The sequence below is a fragment of the Gobio gobio genome (assembly GCF_949357685.1).
Source record: "Gobio gobio genome assembly, chromosome: 24".
Classification (NCBI taxonomy): domain Eukaryota; kingdom Metazoa; phylum Chordata; class Actinopteri; order Cypriniformes; family Gobionidae; genus Gobio; species Gobio gobio.
Genome location: NC_137120.1, coordinates 17,002,721 through 17,021,972, shown reverse-complemented (window position 1 = coordinate 17,021,972; position 19,252 = coordinate 17,002,721). Strand labels below are relative to the sequence as shown.

The 19,252-nt window shown below is 40.7% G+C and overlaps 1 protein-coding gene across 1 annotated transcript; it reads right to left on the bottom strand.

The window, feature by feature from the left end:
- Nucleotides 1–133: 133 nt before the first annotated feature.
- alpi.1 (alkaline phosphatase, intestinal, tandem duplicate 1) lies at nucleotides 134–18,941 on the bottom strand (the record flags this gene model as incomplete). The annotated part of the gene is made up of 11 exons (XM_079807048.1): nucleotides 134–405; nucleotides 2,170–2,286; nucleotides 3,680–3,864; nucleotides 3,952–4,090; nucleotides 4,164–4,239; nucleotides 4,321–4,455; nucleotides 6,366–6,538; nucleotides 12,441–12,615; nucleotides 15,031–15,146; nucleotides 18,409–18,528; nucleotides 18,854–18,941. The coding sequence occupies 11 exons, from the start codon at nucleotides 18,939–18,941 to the stop codon at nucleotides 134–136; spliced, it is 1,596 nt and encodes a 531-aa protein (XP_079663174.1).
- Nucleotides 18,942–19,252: the final 311 nt, after the last annotated feature.

The window sequence follows — 19,252 nt, the reverse complement described above, 5'->3', positions numbered from 1 at the left end:
TACATGTAAAAACAAAACTTTACATTTATGTACACAGCATTGCACATCTGCACTTCAATATAAACTATTTGGGTTGTAAATCAAAAAGCCCAAAAGAGTCCTGGGGCCTCAATCACTCATGTAGCGGAGTCTGTCATCTCACGACAAGCCAAAACACGGCGGTTAGTGAGATAAGAAGCCCTGAAAGAGGGTTTTTACATCCAGCGGAGACATGAAGATGCAGTGGGCAGTCAGTGTACGGCTCCAGACATGCTGCGTAAGCCATGGCGTGAGCCACGTAATTCTGCTCCTTGACTCCATGAAAGAGGTGAGCCATTGGGCCTTTGGCGTAGATAGCCACATCTTCCCCTCCATGTGTCTCTGATTCTAAAGGAACGGCAGCTTGTTGCATGTACTCTTCATCAACTATAAACAGAATAAGATTCTGTATGATAGGAACATACATACATTTATATACGCTCTTAAAAATAAAGGTTCCAAAAAGGTGTTTTTGCAGCCATAGAAAAAACACCTTTCTATGGAAGCTTTTTTCCGTCATGGAAGAAAAAGGTAATGACGACTTCATTGCGAATTCAGACTTTTTTCTCAGAGTTGCGAGTTTATGGGTGTGTTCCAACTTGTAAAAAGCGTTCGTGTACTTGTAATTACAACTTGTAAACTGGGAATTTCCTGAACGCTCCGACCTGTACCACCTTCAAAATGCGGGATATAAACTCGGAATTGCAATTTCAAAGTTCGAATTGCGAGATATAAACTCGGAATTGTGAGTTATAAAGTCCAAAATAGCTAGATATAAAACTCGGAATTGCGAATTCTGAAGTTTGAATTTTGGGATATAAACTCGGAATTGCAAATTCTAAAGTTTGATTTGCGGGATATAAACTTGGAATTGCAATTTCAAAGTTCAAATTGCGAGATATAAACTCAGAATTGTGAGTTGTAAAGTTTGAATTGTGGGATATAAACTTGGGAGTTGTGAGTTATAAAGTCCAAATAGCTAGATATAAAACTCGGAATTGCGAATTCTAAAGTTTGAATTTTGGGATATAAACTCGGAATTGCAAATTCTAAAGTTTGATTTGCGGGATATAAACTCGGAATTGCGAGTTCTAAAGTTTAAATTGCGGGATATAAACTCGGAATTGAAAGTTCTAAAGTTTCAATTGCAGGATATAAACTCGGAATTGTGAGTTATAAAGTTTGAATTGCGGGATATAAACTCGGAATTGCGAATTCTATAGTTTGAATTTTGGGATATAAACTCGGGATTGCGAGTTCTAAAGTTCGAATTGCGGGATATAAACTCGGAATTGTGAGTTATAAAGTCAAAATTGCTAGATATAAAACTCGGAATTGCGAATTCTAAAGTTTGAATTTTGGGATATAAACTAATAATTGCGAATTCTAAAGTTTGATTTGCGGGATATAAACTCGGAATTGCGAGTTCTAAAGTTAAAATTTTGGGATATAAACTCGTAATTGCGATTTCTAAAGTTTGATTTGCGAGATATAAACTCGGAATTGCGAGTTCTAAAGTTTGAATTGCAGGAAATAAACTCAGAATTGCGAGTTCTAAAGTTTGAATTGCGGGATATAAACTCGGAATTGTGAGTTCTAAAGTTTGATTTGCGGGATATAAACTCGGAATTGCGAGTTCTAAAGTTTGAATTGCAGGATATAAACTCGGAATTGCGAGATCTAAAGTTTGAATTGCAGGATATAAACTCGGGATTGCGAGTTCTAAAGTTCTAATTGCGGGATATAAACTCGGAATTGCGAATTCTAACGTTTGAATTTTGGGATATAAACTCGGGATTGCGAGTTCTAAAGTTCTAATTGTGGGATATAAACTCGGATTTGCGAATTCTAAAATTCGAATGGGTAGATATAGACTCGGAATTGCAAGTTATAAAGTTTGAATTGCGGGATATAAACTGTGAAGTCGCAATTACCTTTTCGTTTTTTTACTTCGTTGTGGAAAGAGGCTTCCAAACCTTTTAGTGATTGGTTCTTAAAAGAAAATTTTTTTTCTTAGTGCAATGAACTTTTTAATAATCTTAAGAACCTTTTTCCTCTATAAAGAATCTTCTGTGGGATGGAAGGTTCATGGAACCAAAGATGCCAATAAACAACCTTTGTAGGTAATAGGTAAATTATGTACACACTTACAGTAATCCACTGCTGAAACGTTTCCTCTTGTCCCATTCACATGAACGTATCCTGGTCCATTAGCATACAAGATACTAGTGAATGGAAGACTATCCTCAGCCTTCTTGGGTGCCAGACCTGAAAGAAATAATATGAAGTAAAAAGTTGCACCTTCGGTTCAACAGAGCTAATTTTTTGAGATATCAAGCTGAAATTTGGGAAAACAAACTGTTTAGATTTAGGAATTTGATTTTATCGTAGTTTTGGAATATATATATAGTATATATATTAGGTTTTGTTTGTCTTTTTTTTTTTACTTTTTCACTTCAGCAATAACCCGCCAAATGTTTGGGCATCGGATGAAATGTTCACTTTTTTAGCTTTATTTTTGCATTTAGTTGTTGGTTCTGACTTGTCTGCCAGCTCAGAAAAGCTGAAAAGAAAAGACACCAGAAAACTCATCAGTAACATTTTTTTCATCATTCGGACAGGTTCCGCTACAACGGGCTTGTACTAAAAGTTGATAAAAGCAAGATAACAAAGTTATTTATAACTGTAATTAAACTGAACTATACCTGTTCTATCTTCATGCAGCAGATATTCTGGTACTGACAGTTTTTTATATTTTTAGAGTGTGAGATTGTTTTGATGTTGTGTGAGCTCATTTGCATTTAAAGGGACACACAAAAGCGTCACGTTAGTAGGTTTATGCTCAAAAAGCGAATTAATAGATTATAACTACTGCATAAATATAATTTGATAATAAAATGATAATGCAAAATATTAAAGGGGACATCGGATGCCCCTTTTACAAGATGTAAAATAAGTCTCTGATGTCCCCAGAGTGTGTATATGAAGTTTTATCTCAAAATACCCCACAGATCATTTTTATAGCATGTTAAAATTGCCACTTTTTGGGCGTGAGCAAAAAACGTGCCACTTTTGTGTGTGTCCCTTTAAATGCAAATGAGCTGTTGCTCCCGACACAGAGGGAGGAGCTTCAAGAGCTCTTGCTCAAAGCCACTACAATCTCTGTCATGCCCCGGCAACAAAACAGAACAATCTCACGCTCTAAAAATGTCAGATCCTATCAGTACCAGAATATCTGCTGCATGAAGATAGAACAGGTATAGTTCAGTTAATTACAGTTATAAATTATGTTGTTATAACTGTTGTTATGAAAGTGACGAGAGCTGCCTATTACCCAACGTTGAACAGTAAAGAAAAAAAAAAAGACAGGGCAAATCAACTCTTGAAATATCAAAATGCATCAAAATGCAATGTCATCAGCTTGCCTAAATTAGAACACAGAACGTTCAAATGTTTTACACACCATTCACACATGGTAAGAAGCATGTGTAAATTTCTTTCGTACCAACTAACATTTTGAAAATACGAAACTTTTCGTGAATCCGAAAATTCACGTCAGAGCGGCTTTACGAACTATTTACACACAAATTCGTTCTGCTCGTGTTTCATGAATGAGGCCCATTGTCATTATTTGAATGCAAAGACAGGAAGTAATATGTACCAAAAATAGGGTTCCCTCGGGGGGTGTTTCCACCAAATGTGAAGACATGGGAATGATCTGCCGTGACAACAGTAAGAGTGTCTGATTCGCTGGTCAGATCAGACGCTCTCTGAATTGCCCGGTCAAACATGATGGTTTCAGTCAGAGCGAGCTTGGCAACCCCGTCATGGTGTCCATGGTCTATTCTGCCTCGTAAAACACAAACAGAGAAGTGTTTCAATATTAGCAGAATATCTTGAAAAGATAGTAACACCACAGCAAATGATAAATACTCATCTTCCACAAAGAGAAAAAACCCTTTAGGGTTCTTGCTGAGGATCTGAATGGCTTTCTCGGTCATGTCCACAATAGAGGGGTCACGGGTATGATTCCTAAACACTTCAAATCTCATATCTTTGGGTTCAAACAGACCTGAATGAGAAATATGAATGAGAATATCATAGTGGCAGACTGATAATGCAGAATCCTTGCAAACTGGCATTACCCATCAGACAGTCTGTTGTTTTAACATCCACCGCATTAAGCTGCTCTCTGTTCCAAACATACTGGGCGTTCTTTCCCTAATAAACAAAACAGATAAGATTAGAGCAGTGGTTTACAATCTTAATTTGCGCCGTAATAAATGTATTTCTTGGCGATACCTTGCGAGCATTTAGCCAAACGTCAATGAGGTTCCTTTTGTCTTTGCGATCCCCTTTGCGAGAGGATGAAGAGGGGTATTCTGGATCAGGCGTACCCTTGGGTGTCATGTACATACGACCACCGCCAAGAATTACCTGCAACGGAGACACATATTTTACATTCACAAACCTCTCATCTCAAAAAGGTTAATATTTAGTTATTTAACTTGTGCATTTGGTATTTAAATGATGCCATTGTTTATATGTATGTGTATATATACTGTATATATACACCAATCAGGCATAACATTATGGTGAGTGAAGTGAATAACACTGATTATCTCTTAATCACTGCACCTGTTAGTGGGTGGGATATATTAGGCAGCAAGTGAACATTTTGTCCTCAAAGTTGATGTGTTAGAAGCTGGAAAAATGGGCAAGCATAAGGAATAGAGGGAGTTTGACAAGGGCCAAATTGTGATGGCTAGATGACTGGGTCAGAGCATCTCCAAAACTGCAGCTCTTGTGGGGTGTTCCCGGTCTGCAGTGGTCAGTATCTATCAAAAGTGCTCCAAGGAAGGAACAGTGGTGAACCGGCGACAGGGTCATGGGTCAAGGCTAATTGATGCACGTGGGGCAAAACACCATCAACGCCAAAATCATCTGCAGCAGTCAGGTGGTACAGGTCAGTGCTCTTTAATGTTTATTAAGTTGGCTTGAGAGAGCCAACTTACTGAAATGCTAATAAACCTTATAGTTATTATTCTTCTGAGACAAAAAATGATCTAACTCCTCCTAAAGCTTTAACTCTACAACCTCCAAACTTGGCTCAGACATTCAGACTGTTCTGACTTGCATAGCTATAAACTTACTAACTGATCCGACTTACGGTTTTCCTACAAATGACGATTAAATCCCAGAAAAATCCCATCGACTTACCATTGCGACAAACTTTGATCCAAACATAGATCCGGGCAAGGATTTTATAGATTTTATAGACGTGCAGGCCCTGTAAAAACATACCTCACAATGGGGTGTTAGTTGTACCCCTGGGGTGTAAGAGGTGCACGAAATTGCCCCATAGACATACTATGGGGAATGGATGGCCCATGAAACGGGGATTGTGCATACATGTTTGTCCTACTGTGGTAAATTGCATAGAGATTTTGTATTTAACATGACTTTGCATCACAATGTCATAGAGACCAGGGTACAGGCTCATTTTACTCATTACAACCATTCAGTCATGAAGCTATTAAGCCATACCCTAGCAACCATTTAGAGCACCCTATCAACTATTCCTATAGACTGCCATTATAAAATGCCCAGAAGGATATCTTTGCAGAACAGTGTCATAGAGACATGGGTGTGGACTCATTTTACTCAGGCAACCAATCTGTCGCTCAGAATCATTGTGTAGCTATCAAGCCACGCCATTTATCTGTCAGTCTGTCTGTCAGTCAGTCAAAAATTCTATCTTTTAAAATTACTAAACTAAAACTTAAAACTTTTTAAAACTTGCTGGTCCGGCATTCTCAATCCAACTTCAAAGTTTGTCTTGACAAATTTTTTTATCTAGTTATTATAATGTTATGTGCTTTGAGACAAGGTAGTTTAACGCTGTCTCTCGTGACGCTTTTGTTTGCTCCCTGCTGTGTGCATTCATGTGTTTTGAAGGAAGCGTGGCTTTGGAGATGCTCTGAAGGGAGGGTGGGATCTTACTCTTTCAAAGCTAGCTTGCTTTTTCTAGCCTCTCTGAAAATTGCTTACCCTGCTTTTAAAGTAGAGGTGTTAAAAAGGGTGTTTGATATACATTATCAAACTTATACAGGTAAATGTTCACTTAATGCAACAAAAACCTCATTATTTATAATACAGCATTTAAAATATAGTACATAAAGGTTCTCGAAATGGTGAATCATTTTTGTGAGTCAGTTCATTTATATGAATCATCTGAACGAACCAATTCACTATAACGAATCAGAAATTTAAATAGCAATTATGTATGTGTGTGTGTCACAAACAATTATTTATGAACTTATGGCACACATTGGGTTAGGGCTCACATCAATGTCGGTGTTGGTCACCAGCTGCGTGGCGATGTCTGTGCAGCCTTGCCGGCGGGCGGCGGAGGGTACGTCTGCATCACTGTACCAGCTGCGGCTGACAGAGTGGGCGTAGGCAGCAGCAGGTGAAGCGTGCTGGACTCTGGTGGTGGTCACAATGCCGACAGACTTTCCTTGATATACACACAGTTGAAAAAGGCAATCGTATAATGCACTGCACTTTTAAAAATAAAGGTTGTTTATTTGCATCTGTAGTTCAAAATGAAGACTTTATTATCCCTGGAATCTTTCCATTCCACAAAAGGTTCTTTATAGTGGAAAAGATTATTAATGTTCTTAACACACACACACACACAAAAGTTATTTTAAAAGTTTTCACCGAAAGGTTTTTTGGGGAACCAAAAATGGTTCTTCTAGGGCATCACTGGAAAGATTATCTAATTAAAATATACTATTTCATATTTTGCACATGCTAAATATGTTTTATTTTGCATATTGTAGAGTGTTGACTATTAGATTTAGCAACATGCTAACATTAGAAACAACTATCGAGATTTATACAACTACAATAAGTTAAGTATCCAACCTTATCCGGATACATACAGTACACTCACGTTATGGTATGTAATTTATAGCAAATGTCAACTGCTAGATTGTTTATATTTTCGTAAAATGTAGGTAAAAAATAAACGTGGTCTGATTCTGAGGAATTAGACGTGCTCAGCATCGAGGCAGTCGAAGTTATAAGCACTTCTTAAATATGCAAGATTCCATCTCGCGATTTCTGAGGCAGCGCGCAGGTTATGGGTCTGCAATTAAAGTGAACACACGCGATCGGTGTGCATGAGATACTGGTTGGCTTAACGGCTTGAGCCACGTTGCTGAGGCAACGTGCGGGTTACGAGTCTGTATAGTACGATAAACCAGTATCGTCTGATGGTTATGACCGCATTTAAGTCTGAGGATTTAAATAAAATATGATCTGACTCTGAGGAGTTAGATATTCAGCCTGTCATTCAGACCATGTTTCACCGTATTGTGTGATACTGTTTGGCTTTTTTCTCGAGGGATGAAAGCCAATTGTATTATGACGGCTTGAACCACGTTGCTGAGGCAACACGGGGTTTATGAGTCCATATAAATACAAATAAAACAGTGTAGTCTGATGATTACGGCTACATTTAATTCTAAGGAATTAAATAAAATATAATCTGACTTTGAGGAGTTAGATTTTCAGCCTATCATTCAGACTATGTTTCACCTTATTGTGGCTGCATTTAATTCTCAGGAAATAAATTAAAATATTATCTGACTTTGAGGAGTTAGATGTATTTTTTATTCAGCCTGTCATTCAGATCAGGTTGCACGGGTTTGGTGATTATGATGGCATTTAATTCCGAGGAATTGAGTGTCATGTTATCCGACTTTGATAAGTTGGATACTTTAATTCTGTCACCCAAGCGTGTTTAACTTGTGAACTGGATATTCATCTAAGATGGAGCCCTCCTGAAGTTGATGTTGTTCTCGCTGCCTTGTGGCCTGCGGGACACATCAGTGTCAGGCAATTGCTAATTGCAGTGTCTGCCCTAGTGTTGCGGCCCTGTCGAGCTGCTCCCTTAGATGAGGCCCCTGCTGGCCAGCCCCCTCTCCCGGGTAGGAGCGATTGAGGTCGCCTCCCCTCTGAAATTTTCGGGAATCGATGCTGTGCTCCCGCCGTCTAGTGCGCTTCGGGCCACACTGTTTTCCTAGCAAGACTTGCGGCGGTCCAGCAAACGCGTACGCACACCCAAAATCTTCCTCGATTTCGCCCTGCCGGTTAGCCACTTCAGGGGGCTGGGGAGGAGGCTCGGTTGACACCCGAGGCCAGCCTCGAGAGGTGTCATAACATGGTTATGCCTCCGAATATATCAGCTTGGGGCCTGCGACTGTAGAAAAGGGCATACAGACTGCAGTCCTGTCACCTTCCCCCGAAGTTCAGTAGGGTGGTCTGGACGGCAGTGGTCCCTGGGCAGGTTCGGGTAGTGGAACAGGAAGTTCACTCCCTGTTGGTAGGGAGGCCACAGAATGTGCTCCTCCGCCAGACAGGGAGTCCGGGTTCTACAGCCGGTACTTCATAGTTCCTAAGAGGGATGGCCAGTTGCATCCAACTTTAGACCTGAGGTACTTGAATCGTTCTCTGAGGAGATTCAGATTCAAGATGCTTAGCAATTCCTCCATTGTGATTCAGATCCAGTCTGAGGACTGGTCTGTCACGATGGGTCTGAAGAGGACGCATACTTCCCTGTATCCATCCTTCTGTGTCACAGGAAGTTCCTGAGGTTCGCTTTTGGGGGCAAGGCGTACCAATATCGGGTTCTTCCAGGTGGCCTAGCCCTTTGAGACTCTACACGCAGTAGCGTGTTGACGCCTTCTCAGAGAACTGTGTTCCTGGGAGTCGTATGGGATTCTCTACGTTGTGGGCACAATTGTCTCCCGAACGTATCGAGTCCATACGGGCGGTGGTCTCTAAAATGAAGCTAGGCCACAGCATCACTGTGAAGCAGTTTAAGGACTGCTGGGGCTCATTGCGGCTGCGTCCAACAGAATATCTCTTGGCCTGCTGCATGAGACCCTTACAGTGCTGGCTGGGAATCAAGGGGTTTTCCTTGAGGGGAAAACCATTCTGTATGATCAGGGTAACGCGCAGATGCCTTCGTTCCCTAGTCATATGGAAGAAACCTTGGTTTCTGTCCCAAGGGCCAGTGTTGGGAGTGTCCTGTTGCCGGGAATCCGTTTCAAAAGACGCCTCCCTCACTGGCTGGGGCGTGGTCATGGCGGCCGCTTTGCGAGAGGTCTGTGGGAGACCCGGCATTTCTCCTGGCACATCTACTGCCTGGAAATGCTGGCGGTCTACAAAGCTCTGAGGAGCTTTTTCCCGGACCTCCGCGGCCACCATGTCCTGATACGGAAGTGAACCAGGTGGCTTTCCTTGAGGGGAAAACCATTCTGTATGATCAGGGTAGCGCAGTGGCCTTCGTTCCCTAGTCATATGGAAGAAACCTTGGTTTCTGTCCCAAGGGCCAGTGTTGGGAGCGTCCTGTTGCCGGAAATCCGTTTCAACAGATGCCTCCCTCACTGGTTGGTGCACGACAGGGGGGTTTGAGGTCGCGCCCTCTTTGCAGACTGGCGCATCACATCCTCCTGTGGTCCCAAGGGAAACTGTTGTCCATCAGGGCAATGTATGTCCCGGGGGTCCAAAATCAGGGAGCAGACATCCTGTCGAGGCAGGGGCTGAGGCCCGGGGAGTGGCGACTCCACCCAGAGGTGGTGGAGGCCATATGCAAGAGGTTCGGCCCAGTGGAAGTGGATTATTTGCGTCTCAAGAGACGTCCCACTACCCACTGTGGTTTTCCCTCACGCATCCAGCCCCGCTGGGGTTGGATGCCATGGTTCAGACGTGGCCGAGGCTGCATCTGTACGCATTTCTCCCGATTGCTCTGCTCCCGGGAGTGCTGGAGAGGGTCCAGCGACAGGGGGTCAGCCTACTTCTAGTAGCACCCGTTGGCCGACTCGAGTCTGGTTCTCGGATATCATAGCTCTGCTAGCAGGTCAGCCGTGGGAGATTCCTCTGAGGAGGGATCTCCTATCTCAGGCGGCGGGTACGATATTTTACCCCCGCCTGGAGATTTGGAACCTGTGGGTAACCCTGAGGGGACCAGGTACATAGAGGCTGGCCTATCGGCAGAAGTGATAGAGACCTTACTCAGTTCCAGGGCTCCGTCTACAAGGAGACTGTACAGCCTCAAGTGGAATGTATTTGCAGGGAACGTGAGGTGGACCCAGTTAACTGCCCAGTGGCTTCAGTGCTGGAGTTCCTCCAAGATCGCTTCTCTGCAGGGCTTACCCCGTCCACACTCAAGGTGTACGTGGCTGCCATTGCGGCTTTCCACACTCCTATGGGTGATGGGCCTCTGGGTAGGCACCAGCTGGTTGTACAATTCCTCCGTGGGGCTAGGAGGATGAGGCCTGCGGCTCGTTCCAGAGTTCCAACCTGGGACCTGGCAGTGGTTCTCGAAGGCTTGGCTGAGGCCCCCTTCGAGCCATTGGAGTCAGCCGAACCAAAGAACCTGACCCTTAAGGTGGCTTTTCTCCTCGCCATTACCTCTCACAGGAGAGTGGGCCTGGAGTTTGCCCCGGGAGGAGTAAAGGCCATCTTTACACCCTAGGCCGGGCTACGTGCCTAAGGTGCCATCAAGGGTGGTCAGGTCGTTGGTTCTGCAGGCGTTCCATCCTCCACCTCACGTGATGGCGGAAGAGGGGAGACTTCACCTACTCTGCCCGGTTAGGGCTCTCAGAGTTTATTTGGCGAAGTCTGCACAGTGGAGGAGATCGCAACAACTTTTGGTATGTTTTGGCTCACCCAAGAAGGGATTGCCTGCGTCTACTCAGACAATCAGTAATTGGATTGTCCAGGCAATTACCATGGCCTACCAGGTGCGCAGTTTGCCTTCACCTGTGGCAGTGAGGGCTCATTCCACCAGAGGCATGGCCTCTTCGGTGGCCCTTATTTCTGGGGTCCCCTTGCAGGATATCTGCCGGGTGGGCTACCCCACACACCTTTATCAGGTTTTATAGCCTGGATCTCCCTACGACGCCTGGTGCTAGGGTGCTCCAGTCCTAGTTGTGCCCGGTCTCCGGCTTCACACTAGGGCAGGTGCTACCCTCGGTGTGGCCTAGTGGGTACTCATTCCCCAAAGTGTCGTTCCGATGCAGTGCGAGTTCCCTCGAAAGGGAACTGCTCGGGTTATGTATATAACCCTTGTTCCCTGAGATAGGGAACGAGCACTGCATCCCGACGCCACACCTCGGCGCGCCTGGAGCGCATGCTTCAGAGCAATTACTGCCGACATTACGTTCCAGATCCCCTTTTATACTTCCGGGTATGCCGTCACGATTACGTCATCATGCACGCCAATCGGATTGGCCTAGTTGTCATTTTGACTTCAGATTCGCTGATGCTAAGGGAGCATCCCCAAAGTGTCGTTCCGATGCAGTGCTCGTTCCCTATCTCAGGGAACAAGGGTTATATACATAACCCGAGCAGTTTCCTAGGTTACCCTCGTTAGTTAAGTTCTGTTCAGCTGTGTTAAGTTAATTTTCTTGTTTCTGTCTCCTATTTAAGTTCCATCTTGTTCACTCAGTCTTTTCTAGTCACTGTTATGTTAGGCTGAGTTTCCATTGCCTGTATTCAGTTCTTTGAGAAGTTTTGATTAAAGTTGATGTTTGATTATTATCTCCTGAGTCTTCATCCTGTTCCTGGAATCTCCACCGTTACAGTGTTACTTCAGGACAGGTTTGAGAACCACTGCTATATAGAAAATCTTGACTGCATGATTGTTTATTTAGTTTGCAAAATGCACCTATATTATCGCACAGCTCTCTATATAAAGCTAGATATAGTATATCCAACTTTATCCGCATACATACGGTATACTCACGTAGAACAATTTATACTACAATATAAAGTAAATTCTCTATATGTACAAAACAACTGCTTGATTGTTTATATTGTCACAAAATGTAAATTATATTATCGACAAACTCTAATCTGCTAATTGCGACTATAAGGCACAAGGTATGCTTATTAGATATAAACATTAACACCATAGTTTTCCGTAAAGATGCTTTGAAACACTGTGTATGTGAAAAGTGCTATATAAAATAATTTTTGACTTGGCATGACTTTTTTCTGGAACCTTTCAAGAACTCTTTAGATTTATAAATGAAAGGGAATGAGTACTGAATTTATCAAGCTCAAACGAAATGAAGCGAAACAAAAACAAAAGGAAGCAAAATGAAGCAAAACAAAACACGAAGCGAAACAAAACAGTGTGTGGTCATTGAAAATGTGTTCTGATATATATTCCTCACAGAAAATGAGCCAAGGCCAATGAGTCTCAGTTTGAAAAAATAATTAATCGTATCATTTTTCTTTTGATTAAAAATGAAAACGGGTCCAACAGACCCGAACACCTACAAGGGTTAAGAACAACACCTCAGAAAAACATTGTTATATAGAGTCTAAATGGAAAATACCTTGTGCTTTGGCACGATGTAACACTGAGAAAACCTCATTGCCAAAAGTTGTGTTGCACTCATAGGCCACGGCTTTGGCACTCAAGCCCACCGTCTTGGCGTTAGCCTTCACACCGCAGTGGTACGCAGTAGCCGTGCTGGCACTGTCCGCCACCTGCTTGTCAACACTATACGTCTGTTTGGAAACACATCAATCATAGTGTTAAAAACAGACTGCTGTTAATAACTAGATAAACAATTCCCTTAGGCCATAATTTGATAGACCATAACCATGCCGTATAGATATGTACTCCAGATCTACAGTATAATCAACATTCCCGGTAACACTTTACAATAAGGTCCGTTAGCTAACATTAGTTAACTACATTAGTTAACATGAACTAATAATGAACTGCACTTATAAAGCATTTATTTATCTTTGTTATGTTAATTTCAATATTTACTAATGCATTATTAAAATCTTGCTAACATTAGTTAATGCACTGTGAACTAACATGAACAAATAATGAACAGCTGTATTTTTATTAACTAACGTTAAAGGGTTAGTTCACCCAAAAATGAAATTTCTTCCATTAATGACTCACCCCAATGTTGTTCCACACCCGTAAGACCTCCGTTCATCCTCGGAATACAGTTTAAGTTATTTTAGATTTAGTCCGAGGGCTTTCAGTCCTTTGAATGTAAGTGTATGCACACTTTGCTGTCCACGTCCAGAAAGGTAATGAAAACATCATCAAAGTAGTCCATATGTGACATCATTTGGTTAGTTACACTCTTTTGAAGCGTCGACAATACATTTTGGTCCAAAAATAACAAAAACTAAGACTTTATTAAGCATTGTCTTCTCTTCCGGTTTTGTTTGAATCCGCGTTCACGACGCCACAGTGACGCTGCTGACGTAAGACGCTGTGACGTGTTATCTGGTGCGATAACACGTCACAGCGTCTTACGTCAGCAGCGTCACTGTGGCATCGTGAACACGGATTCAAACAAAACCGGAAGAGAAGACAATGCTTAATAAAGTCTTAGTTTTTGTTATTTTTGGACCAAAATGTATATCTTAGTGCTGTCAAACGATTAAAATATTTAATCGCGATTAATCGCATTAATGTCATAGTTAACTCACAATTAATCGCACATTTTTATTTATTCTAAATGTCCCTTGATTTCTTTTTGTCCCATTATTTTTTCTTATTTTAATGCTCTTATCAACATAGAAAAGTGGATCGGCTTGCTTTGTTCAAATGTTTGTTTTATTGAAAACAACATTGGCATACTTTAGTGTTCGATTTCACACCAACATTCTCACTTGGAGCAAATAATCTCACACAATGTAACACTGCCCATCAATAAAAGGGTGAAACAAATACTTTGTTGCACAAACAGCCCCTTCAACAGCCCTTTCTAAGGGATCAAAACAGGGTGATACAAAAAAAAATTACAAAGTGCACATGCAAGGTAAACTAGGACTCCGCCTATAGTGCAGTTAAACCAGGGGTCGCCAACTAGTGGACTCCGGTCCGAATCCGGACCGCGAAGCCTTTTGACGTAATGAAACAGTTAACGTTGCAATGCTCAGTTACTACGTTCAGACCCAGACGCGCGGTCAAGCATGCAGTGAAGAAGAGACTGATGGTGCGTTCACACCGGACGCGAATGACGCGACATGCACGCCGCTTAATCCGCGCCGCAGAATGTCTATTTGCGTCTTTGCATTGACTTAAATCACTCGCGCAAAACGCTTCATTCGCGTCTGGTGTGAAAGCACCATCAGAGCAGAAAGCAGCGCTCAAGACAAGCACTTTTAGTTGAAGACCCCTGAGTTAAACCATGGCATAATACGTTTCTCATTTCGGCGTCTCACGCTTGCCATCCACGTCTACTCTTTTAATGGCCCAAACGAGTGCGGGCAGCCGCAGCGTGCCTGATGTTTTGTTTCCGGTCTAGCTACATCCGGAGTGGTGTTGTAGTTTTTCTAACGTTACTAGTTGTTGCAACAGCATGTGAAAAAACTACAAAGTTTGTTAGACCAAAAAGAACGTTAATCTCGCGATAAAAAAATTGACGCCGTTAAAATAGGTTTGCGTTAACGTCGTTAATAACGCGTTTAACTGACAGCACTAGTATATCTTAAACTGTATTTCGAGGATGAACGGAGGTCTTACGGGTGTGGAACAACATTGGGGTGAGTCATTAATGGAAGAAATTTCATTTTTGAGTGAACCCTTTAACAAAGATTAACTACTGCTGAACAGAGGTGTTGTTCATGGTTAGTTCATGTTAACTAATGCATTAACTAATGTTAACTAATACAACCTTATTGTAAAGTGTTACCATATTCCCTCTCCCTCATGTGTGCACAGTTTGCAGTACTTTCTAAATTCCAAAAAAAAAAAAAAACTTTGTTTGCTATTAAATGTGGTTTGTATTTTCTTCCGATAACCCAGATTCTCAATATGGACAATGAGAAATGCAATCTCAGGCATAATCAAAACATGCCTTTATCCTTGCATAACAAGACTGTTATTAATGATCTCTTCAGCTGATTAGTTTAGTGATAAAACAATGTGAGAGATGAGAAGCTTCAGACCTTTGACAGGGCGAGATATGGAAATGTGTCCATGGCCAAAACAGTCTCCTCCCCCGACTGTCCTTCCATCTGACCTCGCAGTATACGGGCGGCTGAAACCGTAGACACTCCCATCCCTGAAAGATAAACAGATAAACAGATAAACACTGCTGTCACGTATAATATCACAGCTTGACCCTGAGCCCAAAACCATTCATAAACTCTACAGTAAAATATGGGGTAAGATGTAACAGGTATGTGCGTAAGGAGTGATATACAGTCAAGCAATCATTAGGTGGATAAGGAACATCTGACTGCACATATCCCACTTATTACACAGCTACTTTTCAAATAAAACAGAAATGTTTCAATGAATCAACTATTCCAGAGAGCACTGTAAAAATTGTCATACAGATAAGAGCAACAATATTTAGTTATAAACCCTTGTGAAAAGAAGTGCGTTTAATGGTATTGAATGTGCACTTGTAGTGTTCTTCAGATCTTAGAAGCAGTGCTAAGTAACGCATTACAAGTACCGCACGGCACGTAATCAGATGACTTTTTTCAAGTAATGCATTACTTTACAACAAAATATCTAAGTTACTTTTTCAAATAAGTAATGCAAGTTGAAAGTTTTGTTTGAGCGGCGCCCTCAGGCATGAATTTGCATTTCCTTCAGCACTGAGGCTTATACATTTCACTTTTGGTGCAAATTAGCCTTTACATTTCCCCAAAATAGAAAGTTTTTTGTTATTGAAAAACAAACAAGCAAGCCCAACCCAAGAGAGAAAAAGTAACGCTAAAATAACGTAACATTAATTTTACATAAAAAGTAACTAAGTAACACAGTTAGTTACTTTTTTAGGTAGTAACGCAATAACACATTACTTTAAAAAGTAACTTTCCTCAACACTGCTTATATTTGGTTACACTTTATTTGGTAACACTTTATTTTACAGTGTCACTGTTACATATGTTAAATGAACTTATGTAATAACTATATATTACTATAGTAATAACAGTAAATTATGCATACTTATACTCTAAAATATGCTGGGTTAAAAATAACCCAAGTTGGGTTGAAAATGGACTTACCCAGCAATTGGGTTGTTTTAACCCAGCAACTGGGTTATTTTTAACCCAGCGGGTGGGTTAAATGTTTGCTTGAAACAACCCAATTGCTGGGTTTAAACAACCCAATTGCTGGGTTAGTCCATTTTCAACCCAATTTTTTAGAGTGTACATGCAACTAACCCTCAACCTAATCCTGACCTAACCCTATTGTAAGTACATGTAGTTAATTAATATTACTCAGAAATGTGTAATTACATTGTAACAAAGGCACCTTAAAATAAGTATTGAGTAAAATTAATTAACTACATGAACTTGTAGAGTCACAGTTAGGGTTAGGGTTTGTTTCAGGGTTAGTTACCTATAATGGTATCACTTTATTTTAGGGTTCAATTCTCACTATTAACTATTTGCTTATTATCATGCGTAGGGTATTGGCTGTTTATTAGTCCTTATAACACACATATTAATGCCTTAATCCGACGCAATACCTAAACTTAAACTACCTTACTAACTATTAAAAAGCAGTAAAATAGGAGTTTATTGAGGCAAAAGTCATAGTTAATAGTTCCCCATACTAAAGTGTTACCAAATATATATGTTTTGGTTATTAAAAAACAAACAAGCAAGCCCAGCCCAAGACAGAAAAGGTAACGCAAAAGTAACGTAACATTAATTTTACATTAAAATGTAACTAAGTAACACAGTTACTTTTTTAAGTAGTAAAACAATATTATAACAATTTACTTTTAAAAGTAACTTTCCCCAACACTCCTTAAAAGTACATTTTGTAACACTTTATTTTACAGTGTCATTGCTACATATGTTACATGTACTTACTGTACCTTAGTAATAAGTAACTAACCTTACTTTATGTACATGTAGTTAATTAATTTTACTCAGTACTTCCATTTATAATTACAGTGTAACAAAGACACCTTAAAATAAAGTGTAACCCTTACATTGTACTTACATAAATAAGTACTGAGTAATATTAATTATCTAACTACATGAACTAACTATAGAGTTACGATTAGTGTTAGGGTTTGGTTGAGGGTTAGTTGCATGTAATTATATATAATTTAATGTTATTACTATGGTAAGTACATGTAACATATGTAACAAGGACACTGTAAAATAAAGTGCTACCATAATTTCATAATTACTTTGAAATATCGGGTTACACTTTATTTTAAGATGACGTAGTTACATTGTACTCAAAAAAGTAATGAGTAATATTACTTTTTTATGAAAAAAGTAATATCAATTAGCTACATGTACTTACTAGGGTTATATGGTTAGCTTTATTTTACAGTGTCCTTGTTACATATGTTACATGTACTTACCATTGTAATAACAGTAAATTATGCATAATTACATGCAACTAACCTTCAACCAAACCCTAATCCTACCCTAACCCTATAGTAAGTAGCCTGTAAGTAGATGTAATGAATTAATATTACTCAGTTCTTACATGTATAATTAAAAGTAACACTTTATTTTACAGTGTCTTTGTTACATGTTACATGTAGGTACTATATAAATTACTATATATTGTGCTTAATTACACGCAACTAACCTAAACTACACCCTAATCCTAACCCTATAGTAAATACATACATGTAGTAAATTATTATTACTCAGTACATAAAATATAATTACACTGTAATACAGACACCTTAAAATAAAGTGTAACCAAATAAAGTGTAACCCACTTTAATTTAAGGTGACATATAGTTAAACATTACTACATGTACTTTATTATGCATAATTACATGCAACTAACCCTATACCAAACCCTATCCGTAACTCTACATATTAATTTTTGAGTTTCTTTTTGAGTTTCTATTTATTAAACCAATATCCTTTGTTGTATTAACGTCAAATAACTCAAAATATTAAAGAAACCATGTAACTTACTTTTTTAAGTTAAACCAACAACAATTTATTTATAGGTGTATTTCGGTAACACTTTGGCATGGGGAACACATATTCACTATAACTACGATTCTTGCCTCAATAAACTCCTAATTTACTGCTTATTAGTAGTTAGTAAGGTAGTTGTTAAATTTAGGTTTTGGGTCGGATTAAGGATGTAGAATATGGTCATGCATTAATATGTGCTTTATAAGTACCAATAAACAGCCAATATCATAGTAATATGCATGATAATAAGCAACAAGTTAATAGTGAGAATTGAACCCTAAACTAAAGTGTTACCTTTATTTCAAATCTCAAAGAAATAATTAGTAATTGCTTAGAAATGTTAATAAAGAAGAGTAGTTTCATAGACTACATCAGTTGTGTTCAGTTGGGTTTGGAACTCACCATCACCAAGGAAGAGGATGGTGTTTTTGGCACGGTGCGCTCTCAGTGGCAGTGTGAGGGCAGCGTGCAGCGTCCTCTTGGCCTGATCGTTCCAGTACGCAGGCTCTTTCTCCCATTCATCTACCAGAACAAACATGACGCTTTAAACAACCTCTCCTTCTCAGAAATAGCGCTGATCTGGGACTGTAACTCTTCTGAAGAGGCTCCACCGCAAAAACCTGCCCTGACAAGACCTGAGAGCCCTCATGCTAACGGGAAAGCAGCCAGAGTGAGTTCTAAATCTACACTCAGCTTCTCAAAGCACCACCAAACACCAGCTTCTGATGATCCAGATTCAACCCACACACCTACATGCGAAACACCCACAAGCTCAACAGCGGACATTACCTGCCCACCAAGCACTAATTTTAGAAGTAAGCGGACAATAGGAGCGCTGTGTCCTTACCCACGGGCTCCGCGCTGCAGCTGGTGCTCAGGAGGAGGTGGGCCAAAAGGAGCAGCACGCCGGGGGCCCGGCTATAAACCAAACACATCCCGAGCCACAGAGAAGAGGAGCGACTTCACTACACCTCGATGCTGGGAAGGAGTGTCTCCACCAAACCTCCAGCCCCTGCTTTTTAAACCCAGGGTGTGTTGCAAGCCAGGGCCCCAGACAGCTCATAGGTTGATGATGGGGGACCACACAGGGCCAGGAAGCCCCTTGACTTCTCCAAATCCGGCGTTTTTGTTTTAGACCTTGTTTCTTTTCCTCCTTTTTTTTCCCTGCTATCCCGAGATCTGCTCTGGGAAGCCGAATGGCCCCTTTGATGTGGCAAATTGCCCTAATGTGTGTTTTTCATACAAT